The sequence below is a fragment of the Ixodes scapularis genome, unplaced genomic scaffold (assembly GCF_016920785.2).
Source record: "Ixodes scapularis isolate PalLabHiFi unplaced genomic scaffold, ASM1692078v2 PGA_scaffold9__187_contigs__length_104089568, whole genome shotgun sequence".
Taxonomy (NCBI): Eukaryota; Metazoa; Arthropoda; class Arachnida; order Ixodida; family Ixodidae; genus Ixodes; species Ixodes scapularis.
The window spans coordinates 56,010,660-56,025,918 of record NW_024609884.1 but is presented as its reverse complement, the minus strand read 5'-3'; the positions used below and the strand labels follow the sequence as shown (position 1 = coordinate 56,025,918).

At 44.9% G+C, this 15,259-nt stretch overlaps 1 protein-coding gene across 2 annotated transcripts in view; it reads right to left on the bottom strand.

Moving 5' to 3' along the window:
* Positions 1-15,259, bottom strand: part of LOC8035715 (triple functional domain protein) — a 259,166-nt gene that overhangs the window by 184,746 nt on the left and 59,161 nt on the right. For both annotated transcript variants that reach the window (XM_042287363.1, XM_042287364.1), the window contains exon 35: positions 13,321-13,420. In XM_042287363.1, the coding sequence (XP_042143297.1) occupies positions 13,321-13,420 (100 nt within the window). The remainder of the gene's footprint in view (positions 1-13,320; positions 13,421-15,259) is intronic.

The following is a 15,259-nucleotide window of genomic DNA, read 5'->3' as shown; positions in this document are numbered from 1 at the left end:
GCCTCTCATCGTTTTTCCATTTGCTTGGCGGCCATTGCACCTTGCGTTCCTCCCGTGCGCGGACTACTGTCTACTGTGCCTGCCTGGTCTTCCGCAAGCGGTTTTGACTTTCTCTGAAGCGTTTTTATTTTCTTTCTGTTTTCTCGGACAAGGAGTTTGGGCGTTTAAGTATTAGCACGGTCGCGCTTCTGATCTGCCTCAAGTTTTGGTTGCCGGGGGTTCGACGGTGAAGTACTTGTCCTAGTATTTCCCATCGAATAATCGGGAAGCTGTCGAAGTGCGGGCGTTTAGTGGCATTAGGATCGAGGCTTCGTTTTCCAAGGTGTCTGACGCCCTGCTCGATTTTGGCACAAACAACACCAGCGTTTGTGCCAGCGCGTACGTTGACAACTATCGTCGGCTGGCCGCTCAGATGTTGGAACGCAATCGACGATGCAGATCGCCTTTTCTTCCGTCCTTCCTAGGCGGGGGAACAGGTTCTCTTCGATGGAGTGTCAGCGTAGTCAGAGTGCCGAGATCCAGGCGTTGAATGATCGGCACAGAGACGTGAACTGGCTCCTGCAGGAGTTCTGCCGCAAGCAGGGCTTCGTGTTCATCGGTGATCTCGTGGACGAGTGGCATCTGCGCATCGGCTACTGTCTTATTTGTCATAGAATAAACTGTTTCTGGAATCTTTTACCCAGTTTTCTCGATTGAATGCTCTCAGTATGTTTGTTATTAATGGGACTAGTGCGTGTTTTCCCTTTTCTCACAATCTTTGTGTGATTGCGAGCGTGCGCGCAAGTCAAGAACGTACGAAGCGGTGGGCACGTACTTGTCCCCTTCGATACACATAAGCTCACATTAAAACGCTTCGAACCAAGCCAACCACACACACCACGAAGCCTCCCCGCCTCGCCTCAGCAGCGATGCGCACATGGGCGAAGGTCCCGGAGGCCGTACCCGCACCGCCCGCACGCACAAATGGCACGCACGCCGCCCACACCTGTGTGTGACTCCTGGACAACATAAATATAAAGATATATATTGAACATGATTGTAAACCTGAGACTGGCGCAGAAAAGAGGACACACCAGAAGGTAGAAAAAGACGAGGCAACGTCCCAATTGGTACTATTTTTTTCATGATGCATTATATTTGCTATTAGTCTTAGAAAACTAAACCATTGATGAATTGTCTAAAAATTTGTAAGGTCACGTGACATATTAACCTTAAAACAACAATGAAATAAAACCTCTTTATTTTTATATCCTATATTTACTTATAAGAAAGTATAATATGTACATAAAGACAAATTATATCCTTATATTTTAAGTCACGTGACCTTTTGCGTGGATGGAGCCTTATCTCCTCCCGACTTGGCTACGTCCCCGCGCGTGGATGTAGCCTCGGCCATTAAATATATATTATAATTTATAAAGCTGAAACTCTTTGTGTCGAATGTTTCATGCTTTGTGAATTTCTGACAAATTAATTAGCGTTCTATCATTGAAAGTGTTTTCTGCATTGCGCTGAAAATTTTGTCAAAATCGAAAAAGTCAAAATTTTGCGATTTTTGTGCGGTTACTCAAAAAAAAATAATCATTCTCGATTTCCTTTAAATTTAGCGGATGGACCCCGAACGGCCGGTAATTACAAATCTGCAAAGACATGTTGCATTACTTTGTTGAAGAGAAAAAGAAGTGTAACCAGATCATGGTTGCACCAACTACCGCTGGGGGCGTTTAACGACTAGTGGTACACGAGCGATGCATGTCACAGTATCCCTATTTGGTCATATTCATGACCAGACACCATGAAGCACTCTAAAAATAACATGTGAAGTTGTTTTCATCGCTGATGTGGCTGATATTGCCAATGAATACTGCACTTTTCGCCGCGTCCGATCCTTATGAGGGTGTTATACTTGGCTGGTTAGATGTTCATCGTGCTACATTTTCATATTAGTACTTTAACATGAGTACTTGGAAGACAAGTACAGGGTGTCACAAAAGAAAATTTACACGATCTTTTTTACCGCAAAAATAAACTAGGCATCGCCGAACGCTCATTCTCCGCCCAAAGGTAGCGCTAGAGGTCACAACCAGATGCCAAAGTTTCAGCCCGATCCGATAACTTAATCAAAAGTTATAAATGATTTTCTGAAAATTTCAATGGGAAAATGGCGGCCGACCGAGTTTTCAAACACATGGGGCTCTATGGCACCAGAAACCGAAAACGGGCAAAAATGGGCTCCATTTTCCCATTGAAATTTTCAGAAAATCACTTATAACTTTTGATTAAGTTATCGGATCGGGCTGAAACTTTGGCATCTGGTTGTGACCTCTAGCTCTACCTTTGGGCGGAGAATGAGCATTCGGCGATGCCTAGTTTATTTTTGCGGTAAAAAAGACCGTGTAAATTTTCTTTTGTGACACCCTGTACTTATTTTAAAGCTATGCAGACAAGGCTGGCGGCGCGGATGCGCAGCTGCGGCATTTTCTTCACGGATACCGTAGCGGAGGAGAAAAACGCTCTACTACAATTCCCTAGTATGGCATTGTAACGCATGGCGTAGATGGACTCCAAGCCGGAGCATATTTGAAGGCGGCGCCACCGGAGGAAAATAGGTGTTTCTTGATGAAGACTTCCCAACAAAATAAGGTTACATCCGCGTGCGCAAAGGCGATCGTATCGCACCGACTCCCGACGGCGATACTCGACACCCCGGTGGCGTCCCCTGCGCGGTGTAAACATAACCGACCGGGCGCGTGGCGATGGTAAACAAACACCAGAGTCATTCCTCGTGCGGTGGCACAACAGCCCTCCCCACGGAAGAACGGAGGAGGAGGAGGAGGAGGAGGGAGGGGGGGGGGGGGGGGGGGCAAGGACTCCTGGAGAGTTTTGCCGGTGCTCCTTCGGAAAATGCAACGGAAGAGGCCACAACTCCCGGACAGTGACAGATTAGACACTCACTCCACCCGCCAGCTCCTCAATACTGCAATGTGATTGGTAGTAAATGATGGGTTTAGGAGTTCAGTTCTCAACTGTCTGGCAATTGTTTTTCTTCTGTGTATTAGTTAGGTATTTTTGCATTTTGTCGCCCGCGCACCGGCAGGGTGAAGTGCTCAGACTATTTATTGCCACGATTCGGTACTTGTGAGCCCCATTATATTATTTTTGTTTCTATTTAAATCATCGTTTTAATTAAACTCCCCTTGTTTTAAAACTCGTGTTACACCCCGTTTATTGGCAAGACCTCACCGCTGAGTAGGCCGGTCGTCTGGTCAGCAGATCTTTCTTTCTTTTGTGTTTGTAGTAAACCACGAACCTGTGCGCGTGTGACGGCGTACTGTATTCGGTGGCGGAGCTGGCTGATTCTCACCAAGAGCGTTCTAATTGCAAATAAACATCTGCAGGTTTTTGCACTCTATGACCCTCTTGGAATTTTAGAAAAATATTTCCCAGATCGGTAACTCTCTTTACCCCTTTGACCCGTTCACCAATCATGGCTTTTCTGATCGCGGATGAGGCGTCGCAAGAGATCCTGTTGGAGCGACTTAGCAGCGCTTTATTGATTTAACGTGCTCCCAAACAGCTGTACGCCTATGTAGAGGTAGTAAATAAATCAGGAATTTGATACAGAAAGAAAAACGTAACAGTGATCGGTCACACCTTCTGGACTGCATAAAAAAAAATCATCTCTTATTTGAAAAAAAAAAAAAAATCCCAGCCTTTGACGTACAGGGCGTGTCAGAAGACGGCACCGCATCTTGTATATTTAAATATAAGATGCAGTCCTATTGTTAAATTGTGAAGTGTAAAGCCAAGTTTTCCTTTAAATGGGCAGTGTAACGATTTTAATGTTGCAAAGATCTGCAGTGTGTTACTTTTATTTCGCTTCTTTTAGCACAAAAGAAAACACACAGACTTTCCCGAAATACAGCGATACCACAGTGTAATCGCAGAGCAAAAACCTGACTAGTTCACGACCTGCAGCCGCGTGTGGCGGCTGCAGGTCATGGATAATTAAAAGTTAATTAACAAATTTTAATTAAATTTCCCCCTATACTATGTCCCCCTGGCCGTATAACTCACCTGCACAAACTGCATAAGTATAACTTTCACGGCTTTTTTTTAAACACATCTGTTAAGTTAAAAAACAAAAAAAAAAAAAAAAGAAGTGTCCTGACAGAGTGTCGAACCGATATTTTTATTGGTTCGGTTCGGGTTCGGGTTCACGGCTTTCGGTTCAGTTCCGGTTCAGTTCCGGGGTGCAAAAATAACGGTTCAAACCGGTTCGAACCGGTTCGAACCGGTTTGAACCGCTAAATTGAGAATATATTTTCTGCTTTGTTCTGTCAATAGGCACTATTTAGGCCATGAAACTAACTGCTGTAAACAATCTGATTTTTGCGAGGACCTATTTTTGAGAATTTCGCGAATCGCCTACAATTCGCGAAAAATGGGTCCCACGAACAATTTCGGTAAAATGTAAACAGATTGAAATTTATAGTGAGATTCCACCGCGTCGAGAAAATTACAACCCACGAATTATTCCAAAACTTCAGCTTTGACCTAAATCGCGAAATATTGAGCCCACGAAAAATAAGTCGTTTACAGTATATAGTTTTCTTTTTCTTTATCGTTTGTTCAATCCAGTTTTATTTTCAGGTACAAAAATTATAAAATTCTGTTATTTATACCTACACAACAAGAAAGGAAAATCTCCATTAACATACCAAACGTCGTGTTTATACGACTCAACCTCCCTTCGTTTACCAGAGTCACATACATTGTACCTGAATCGAAATGTTTTCGCGAAGTGAAGTAGGTTGCCTAAAATACCCGTGACAGGTACAACTTTGTATCGCAGTATTAGATGTTGAATCGTGGTTTTGCCCTTGAACTAAGAAATTAATTACAGTGAATAAAATCATGAAATGGGCACCTCGTCGCCATATATACCATAAAATGTGTTTTACGGAATACGTTTCACAATATATATATGACGACGAGACGACTGATCTTAAGGCAATATAATTTTAAAAATGTCACGAAAGTCACGGGACAAGTCCTTCCACTCTATATTTTATAAAAACACTAAGCGACAATCGCAATGCTTGTTTTTTCTAACTAGCATTGTTTGCTCTCAGCACCATGATGCGGGCGACGAATCATGCGAAAAGGAGTGGCTGAAATTGTTCACTCTAACCTATGAGCACCTTCGTACTGAGATCGAATCTGACCTAAAACAGTGCTTACCCATGCGAACATTTCCTATATTGGATAAACTGGCATAGCCTGGTTCTTGAGGTTTGCTCTTGACAAAATGCCGGTCAATTTAATTTGCAAATAAGCATCACCCTCTCTAATTGATGATTTTTGTCAAATAGAGCAAAGTGGGATTTCATGCTCTACTCAATTCGGAATCTACTTAATTGGACACTTTCTGAGAGTTTAAGTGTGCAATCGTCATAGTTCCATCATTCGTTCCAGTAAAAAAAGGCGATAATAAAAACACATAAAAAACGCAATAATAAACTTCTATATATTTGAGAAGTTATATATGCGTGAGGAACACATATAGTTATTTAAATTAGCCTCAAAATAAAAAAAAACATTATTTAAAGCTTTTCCAAATCACCTATAACGTGTCTATAGAGGATAAAAGCGCCGAAAAAGATTGCAGAACATCTTTCAGATAATTTAAAAGTGCATTTACTTATATATCTTTGAGGTGAGGATCTTCTATTTATGCTGCCAAATCTTCAGACAGGAATTAAGTATATTTGTATTATCATCGATAAATTTGACTTTATGAAGTTCACATAACCGCCTGAGACCGACACGGAAGGACGATACTCGAAAATACGCCAGCTGTTGAGTCTTCGGCAACGTGCTTTTGTTAGCTGTTTTGCAGTGTAAAATACTGGGTTGCAGGGTATGCCAAAAAACACTGTGGTCACATGATATATCGCAAGGCAAATACACGAAATGTGCAGAAATAAAGAGATGACACGCAATTTTTTCTAAATAATCCCTTACACAACGCTTTACTGCAAAAATAGATGCATAGAAATGCATAAAATGATATTCCTAATTAAACATAGATTCCTCGCAGGGCAAATGAAGATTTTTAGAATCCTAATATAAGTCACTTTTGGGCATCAGCTTGCCTCAGCTCGAAACGTCGCGAGATACTACTAATGTTATCTTAGGTTTTACGTGCACTTGTTTTGGGACCTTACTTCACGACTCTGTTCTTCATCAGTCATGTGCTGCAACATTTCATTAGGCTGCCGTATATCATCGCGAGACTGCTATAAATACTACACAACTTTACACCTTGGACGTCTACTGCTAGTGTTGCGAATGTCGCACTTCACCAGAAAGCTGAAGTATTTAACATGGTTTGCACGTGACGTAATCGCACTAGATACTGGTTGTCATTGCGAGTTGTTCTTGCTGAGAATATCAAATCCGATGGGGCAAAATGCACGCTGCAAAATTTTCGCGCTCAGTGCAAGCTATGTATTTGAGAAGCACACATTTTTCTTGTTGGTGCATCGTCGTTAGACACGGCGCGAGTATCTGGCACGGCGAAAACATTCTTTCTGGCAAGTGTGTTTTTACAAATAAAAGTTGTACCAACTACCCATCTGTCACTATCGTTTCCAGGCCACGCTTTCTAGTCTGCGCCGAAAGTGCGCGGTAGAGGAACCTTTACGACACAGTATGCTTTAAAACTACCCCCCTCCCCACTCCCTTTTTTTTTTAGTTGCTCCTCAAGATACTTTTTATTCCTCAGGGATTGCCTGCTCCGTATTGAGTGGTGTTCACTCGACAATTATATTTGTGTCACTCGCTAACAGTAATTCTTCCTTGCTTTTGCTTTGCACCAAACTGTGAAGTTTAAACAAAATACAGGGCGGTCAAAACTTGGAGAACTTGAGAACGACACTCCTGTGAGACTTAGAGCGGCTGCCAACGTTTGGCTATCCCCGTGAGACCACTATAGGATCTTTCTTTTCAGCTATCCCTCACGTACACACTAATAGTTCCATGTAACGTCGGACTAATACGTCACATTTAGATCCTTTAACACTTCTATTCTCGGTACAACTTTCTGAGGCAGTTCAGCAATAACGAAAACATGTTTGGGATCCTCAATGGTATGCATACATGTAAAATGGGCCGTGCAGCATTTTTTTTTACCTTCAGTTCAATAAATACCGCCAAGTTGTAATCCCTGACGTTGATAACTTGCAAAAGCATCCATTAGTTTGTTCCTCCGAGAAATGAGAGACAGTCGAAAGAAAGAAATGAAACAGCTTTCCCCTCCTCAACTCGCAATTAGAACTATCAGCCACGTGATCTGATCCTAATATATGCAGCGTCAGTGTTTATCATAGTCATAAGCAGGGTTGGCAAAGCGAAGCATGGGCTAATCTTCAGATATAGTTTTAGTTGGGCTATAATGGGGCCGGAGCCCCACTGAAGCGACAAACAGAAACAAACGACAGCGGCTAGCCTTAAACCAGAGTATTTCGCGATTTGACAGGCTTTGTAGAATAAAGAAGGCTATGCTCCAACATGAGTATCATGCACACTATGGTACCATTTGCAGGCTTGTAAACACTCCTGCTAACTTCGCGAGCACCGAACAACTCAAAGCCGTATAAAGGTACCATCGCGAACATGCTGCATGTGTCTGAGGCGTGTCGCTTTCGTTTGTTTCTGTTTCTAGCTCTTGTGGGACTCGGGCCCATCATAATCTTTGAGTTGAACACGAGCCGTTACCCGAATGTTTGGCGATACTGGTTGTCATGAACCAGAGCATTTGACTCGGGATCATGACAGTCGGGTACATCATGGTGTCACGGGACTCTCAGTGCGAAGTTGTGATGTCATGTGACGTCACGGTATCAACAACGTTAATAGATCTAGCGACGTCCTCAATTTGAATCGACTTTACGCGGTGAGTCACGTGACGTCACGGGGTCACGTGATGTGACATTACTTGACAGCATGTCTTGACATTATGAAGTCACGTGACGATGTGACACATGGCTATTCATAGTGCCAATAAGAAAGCGCCGCAAAAAACCAGGATTTATTATACATTGGAATTCTGTATATGACGATTTGATCAATACTTAGAGGAATTCACGTGCCAATTTTTTATTCCCAAATAATAAATTTGTAATACTAACAAAAAAAAAATTACTGTGAACCGTTTTGAACCGGTTACCGTTATATTTTTTTCCGGTTCCATTCCGGTTCAGTTCCAAGATGGCGGCGAAGATTTCGGTTCGGTTCAGTTCCGGTTCGGCTAAAAATAACGGTTCTGTTCCGGTTTTCGGTTCGGTTCGGTTCCGGTTCGACACCCTGTGTCCTGAGTCCCATCTTTCCTTGATCGTCGTCAGGATTCGTTAGGCTGTGGTGCTAGTAACCGGAAGTGAATAAGCCCATCGCCCCTCCGCTGCAGCTTCCTTGATCGAATGAGATCGGCGACAGGCCGCGCAGCGATGCCGACTGGTGTATCGACGGGATCGAACAGGAGCTTGAAAAGTGCTTTGATCTGCTGAGCTGAAAACCTCCGGAGAGAACGGAGGGAGTTCGCTAGCGTGTTCGAGAGCACGACCGGAAGCTCTTCGTTCCCTCTGTCACTCCGCACGTGACCGACGTGACTCGGAAGACGGCGCAGAAGTTGAAAGGTACCACAGACAATAATCTCTTTCATGAACAAGAGAACGCAAGCAAGCACGTTTTTTCTGTTCTTCATTCTAGAAGCGAGAAAGGCGACCACCCACAAGTTCCGAAAATTGTTGGACTGCCCCTTTAAACGCCCGAGGAATGCGGGGCTCGGGCGTTTAAACCTATCCACTGCTGCCTTGCACGTACGACACGTGACGACGTCGAAACCGGCAACCACCATGATGGGAGTTGAGTCGATGGCCATTCGCAGCGATAGCCATGGTAAACTGCGCCGCGTTATACTGTAGGGATCGTTTCATCGGGATGCACGGCGACATAGTAGCCCTCAACTCAAGTTAGAGAAAGTACCAGTGGCAGAGAAGGGATGCGGCCGCAAATTACTGAGTTTGACGGACGCATTTCGTAGCGGTGGGTGGCGGTACTTTTCTCACGTTATTTATGTTCGTGCACGCCTTTGAATCGGATTTGCCCGTTCGCGATGTGGATGCCCTTTTCTTTCGCTTCATCACGCCGTTTCCCCGCTTCGAGTGAAGCATCGGGGCTCCCAGCCCACTACGGGCCAGCATGTCGCGGCGCGATGCCGGTCGCGTAGGGGATTCAACTTGTGCCGTCCGTAACACGATAGGTAACCTTGGGTTGTTTACCAGTACTTCGAGAAATCGTAACTTTACTACGAGCGGCTTCTAGAGCCGCTCGTCATATAATTGTGGGGCGTGTAATGAAGCTTGTGTCACCGACACGACAGCCCTTCGCGTTAAAACATCATCGGCGGCATACCGACTTTCTGCTCGTAGCGCAACAGCACCAAGGCCAAAATAATTACGCACGTACTGGCTGAACGTCATCATCGTAAGCTCGGCACGGTTTTTCCAAGTTCCCATGTCAAAAACTAGGTTCCTCTGTTGAAAATACGGAGTCTGTCAGCGCATGTCTGGGCAGCTAGCTGCATCCTACGCATAAGCCCATTTGCGTGGTGTGATGTCTCCACTGCCAGCATGGTGCGGGGCATCGTCTTTCCCTAGCGTAACGTCACGTGCTAGGCATGTATAGACCAACTCATTTCACTGACGTCACGCCACTACGGTGGCGCTGCTGTCGGTACTGCGCATGCGCAAACGCTTCACTTCTCCTGAATTTGGTTTCTGCGTGAGCGCAGTGCCCACACCTGGTGTGGGCAAAGTGGAATAGTTTGTAAACACTATATTGGTGCATACAGTAATTGAGCTACTCTACGTTACCCCTATTATTAAAAAATAAAATAAATGTGCGTAAAGAGACTAACCGTTCTCGTTCCTCCTAGAGCACCTGTATTAGATGGAGCGCCCAACTGCTCGATCGGGGTCACATGGTTTAAGGGCCACGTTTGCAATACGAGCTGAAATGCGGTGACGAACGCGTTGATCGTCTGCGAACGTCTGCCTTTCCACCTGTTTTCCTCCCCAACAGGCGACAACGAAGCATATACGCACTTGTGACCAATTGGCGCGGGAGGAGTTCGCCATTAAATTGCAAACGCTCACCATGGTTTGAGAAGGACCCTCTCTACAATCTAGGCTCTCTAGCACCTCCCCCGACCACAGCGCCGCTTATTCAGAAGTGGTACCTCGAGCTGTTCATCTTCGGACATTTCGCTGCTCCCACTGAAGTTACTCCCCTATAAGTACTTATACTCCTCTTCAACTATGGTTATCGCAAGCTTTCGATGAAGCATCACTCCAGCAGCTATTCTTTAAACTTGGCAAAACAAAATGTTGGTTCAGTGACCAGCCGCGCATATTTGGTGAATGTCTCCGTCCGTGAAGAGCATAAAAACGGATTTCGAGCGACGAGGAGGCACAGGTAACGGGGCTTTCTAATCTCCACCGACCACTTCCGCACCTCCGAAATGGCCAATCAGGACATGCAGGGAATTTTCATTTTTTCATAGAATTTTCAGTCTCAATTTCGGTAAAAAGGGAAATGGTAATTTTAACGATTGCAAGGAACTACAAAATTTAACCGAAATTACGTTGAAAAATCACATGTAGCCCAATAGACCCACAGCAAAAATTTTGCAATTTAATGGCGCCCGTAAACACGTACCCCAGGCGAGCAGTTGAACACACTCTTACTTGAGGCTCTCTAGAGCCAGATGCCAGTGGTGGTCAGTCCTTTGGCCATGGTAGCCAAAATCCAGCGCCGTAACGATTCTTTGCGCATGTCCGAACGTAGTCGACAGCTAAGATTGGGATCACGTTCGAATCCCGGCACGCGCAAAGCGAACCATTACGGAACACTGCACTGACTGTAAAGGAAATCTCTCTCGGCAGCACAAACATTTTTTTTTCCTTTGCGCTTTTATTATTTTTGTGCACTAATTTCCTTTCCTTGAGTCCGAAGTGTTTACCGTTTAAGTTAATAAGAACATAAACTGACCCAGTAATTTTTTCTTCCTTTAAACAGGCGATTTCACGCGGCTTTTGTGGGAAAATGCGCGCAAAGTGGCTGTATGAGCACAGAAATCAGCTGCAGCGAAAGTAAGGGCTGAAAAAATGTAGGGGAATGTGCAGGGCTATTTTAACATTTTGCGGAGAAAAAGTGCCTCAAATAGAAAATGTCTGTACCCAAAAAAGGGAATTTTTGGACGTGGAATGCAACATCACCGGGGCAAGTGTTCGTCGAAGTAAAGTCAGAGTTGGACGCCCTACTTTCCGATGCCACCATGAACAACATTCTGGACCAACTCAGTGCAGTATTTTTTCCACAACCCGATGCCCCACCACACCCCGCAATCTACGAGACTACCCGTCACAACCTAGCAGACTTCTAGTATGAAGGCAACCGCCCCTTCTCCGGGTGAGAACACAATGCGGCAATCTATTATTGCCGACTTGGAAGCAGGCCTGGCCCAGATGGCGTCACCGTCAACATGCTGCGTAATGCACCCGTGAAGCCATCCTCCAGTGGTTTAATGGAATCTGGCACACAGGTCAACTCTCAGACGAATCGAAAACGTCATGGGTTACACCGTTACACCCATCCCAAAGCCCGGTAAACCTCCGACAGACCTCAAAAATGTGCGCCCCATCTCGCTTGCCTCCATTATGGGGAAAGTGATGGAACAGATGGATCAAGCCTGCATTCAGTGGCACGCCGAGCAGCTCAAGTGTTTCCACCCTACCCAGACCGGGTTTCGCAAGAATCTCGGCACCCACGACAGCCTCACTATGATTTTCAAAGATGTAACAGACTACCACGGTAACAAGGCAAAACTCTGAGTACTTGTCATGACCGACACCCGAAAAGCATTCGACAGCATCCCCCACAGCTCGGTCAGAATGGCCATGAAAGACCACGGCACCGTCAAACACAACATCAGTGTCCCGCAAGGAGCTCTCTCTGTTGCTTTTTAATATCGTCATGGCACCCCTCCTGTGGCAATTCTACGAGATCCCTGGCCTGCACGCGCCTGCGTATGCAGGCGATATCACTATCTGGACATACGACAGACCCCACTTCTGTGGATGCCGAAACCGCCTGCAGCAACGCATCTTACGGCGAGATGGTGTAGGGCAGTTTGTGGCGTCCAAAGGCACCCGCTTATTTCGAGAGGCTAGGTGATAGGACACACAGCAACGGCAGCCGCACAGGATTGGCTGGTCATAGAGAGTGACGGTGTGATGTAACACCTAGCAACCGAGGTGCAGTGAGGGACAGTGTGGCTAGGGCATACTTGGGCTGCTGGCGGGGCACCACAAAGTGGTGGGCCAAGGTGGGTTAATATTTTGTAATGAGCCATCCCCAGACTGTCACCGTGAAGCTGCGCAAACGGGGAGAGGGGAGGGGGGGGGGGGGGGGGGGGGGCCAGGGGGGGGTTAACACGTGCTCCTGTGATACACCCGCCGTCCCCCACTGCGCGGCGCTGAAATTCACCAGCAATGTTTGGTTGCTAGGTGTTACGTCGGAGAGTCGTTCCCTATAACCAGCCAATCCAGTGCGGCCTCCCTTGCTATGCGTCCTATCGCCGATCCTCTCGAAATATGCACCCCGCCACCATCTGTTGTTGCTTTCAGAAGGTGTTTCCTAGCCAATGAAAACTTTGAATACCCCAAATGCTCCAAACCATCCAAGGTCAGTGCATGTATCAGGGTACTAATGCCAACGCATTAAAAGTGATAGTAGCTGTAAAAGTAAAAAAAGCTACTTCTTTTCCCATCCTACCTTCACAGCTCACAAGGTGCAATGGCCATGTTATCAACAGCTTGAACTGCTTGATCATAGTTATCAAATTGTAGTAGAGCTCGTTAGTCAATTAAACAATGTCTTCTAAAGTGTTTTTAATAAGAAGATATTGCCAGAAAATCTCTCTCTATGCTTTAATGCTCTGCATGGCTATTACTAGACCCATCGCCATTGCTAACATTTCTAAATATAGCACCGTGCAGCGAAAATTTCATTCAATAAGTTTGATTGAACTAGTTGAAAATGACACTATATTTATTTGCCTGTGTAACAGACAAAGTTAGTGCAGTAACGATCCTCAGTCCTAGTTCACTCCAACCATGTCGTACGAGCATAAACCATACCTAAAAATAAGACTCAACTAAAAGAGCATTCTATGAACCAATAACTAAGGCTTACCTTCTCGCTGTCCGTGGTATTTGAAGAGCCAAAGGATGCCACCGACACCCGCTCCTGGAGGTCAGTCAGCCCTTCGTCCTGAGAGGAATCTTCCAAGTCCCTGCAAAAGGAAACATATCTAGACTTAGTGTGGAATTCAGGAAAGACAGACATCCTGCAGAGATGTCAGCACACAACCAACTCACACTCTCAAATTTAATTTTGAAGAAGGTTATGGACAGGACAGCTAAAGGATGAGTACCAGCAATCCTCTTTAAAAGAAAGATGTGGGTCGAAAAACGGTAATATTTTGCAAACAGATGTGATTTTGGGTTTTATGACGTTTTGTTATTTTTAAATCCCTATGTGTGATATATAAAAATAATTCCTACCGGTTATGATCACAAAATTAGTCAAATAGACATTTGAAGACCTACAGGCAACCCAGAACGGCACGAATTTGAGCCATGTTTCTCTGTGTAGTTCTTCAAATTGTGACGTTGCCCGCCATCACATTTACGTTGACAAGTCGGCCTAGCCGTCTTCTCTTCATTGCAGTTTTATGGAGCTTCAATTTCTCACGGAGATTTATTAACAAAACATTATTTATCACACCACGAAAGAGTATAGCTGCACATATATGGTAACATACAAACACATTTCTTCTTTTCATGTAACTTTGGGGAATCTTCACAGTTTGCGCATAAGAATTTCTGTTCTTAATATTGTCCTATCACAACCAAATTTGGAATGTGTATACTTTAGAATAGGCAGAATGCAACTATCTAGGTTTGGGTAGAATGTATATTTTTTTTGTATGTATAAAATTTTAAAAAACTTTCAGTAAAATGGCTTAGTGGGCTAGTTGGTACATGTTTAAGTGAAAAAGTGCCTAAAAATATGTGGACACGAGAAGGAACCCAGGCGAAAATTTCTAACTGGGACCAGTTGGCACCTCAACTGGCTTCAACTGGGACTAACTGGTTCCAACTGGGAATCAACTGGGACCAATAGGAGTCCAACTGGGACCAGCTGAGGGGTCAACTGGTTTCAACCATTCCCAGCTGGGAGTCAACTGGTTTGACTCCCAGTTGGGAATGGAGTGAACTGGGACCAGTTAGGGAAGGAACTGGTTGGAGCGATTCCCAGTCAGACTTCAAATGCCTTTCCCGTACCCAGTTCACACGGGACAACAATTTTGACAAGTTGGGGGTGCATTGACCTTTGCTAATGAAGAAAACTAAAACACTTACATTTTTAGATTTATACAAATAGGGGAATTTTTAATTACTGGGTACATTTATGTATTTATAAAAATAATATAAAAATTTAATTAACTAAATATTTTTTTTAATTGGAAAATATAATTAGTGACAAAATCTGTTCACCTAAATGAACATTTAGTGCATTATTAAAATATATTAAAGCATTTATTTAAATACCGACAGCATTTTCTTTTTTTTCTTTGAATAAATAAATTTATCTTTTGGCCAATCAGACCGCCGTGGCACGCGAGACGCGGGTGCGGGTTAGTGGTACGCGCTGTCGACAGATGACACTACCTATGCTGACGCACGCCCTTGCGCACGCCGGAGTCGGTCGGACGCAGCCGACGGCCGACGCGGCCGACAACCAACGCGGTTGACGGCCAACGCGGCCATCGCCCAAGTTGGCGTCGTCCAAGTTGACGTCGTCATAAAAATGTCAAAACTACAGCTGCGCTTCTTTGGACCTAACTGTACACACACCATGGTGGCGGCGGTGAACTTCGAGGATGGAAAGATGCAGTTCAGCGATCGGAGGGCACCCTGGAAAGACCGGACGCACATAGGCCGGACGGAAGAGAAAACGCCGCGGAGAGCACAATGGCGAAAATGGCGGGAGGTCTACCTCGAAAATGTTTGACTGTTGTGACAGAGATTGCAAGGTGGGAGCGCTACCGCATCCTATCAGGACTTCA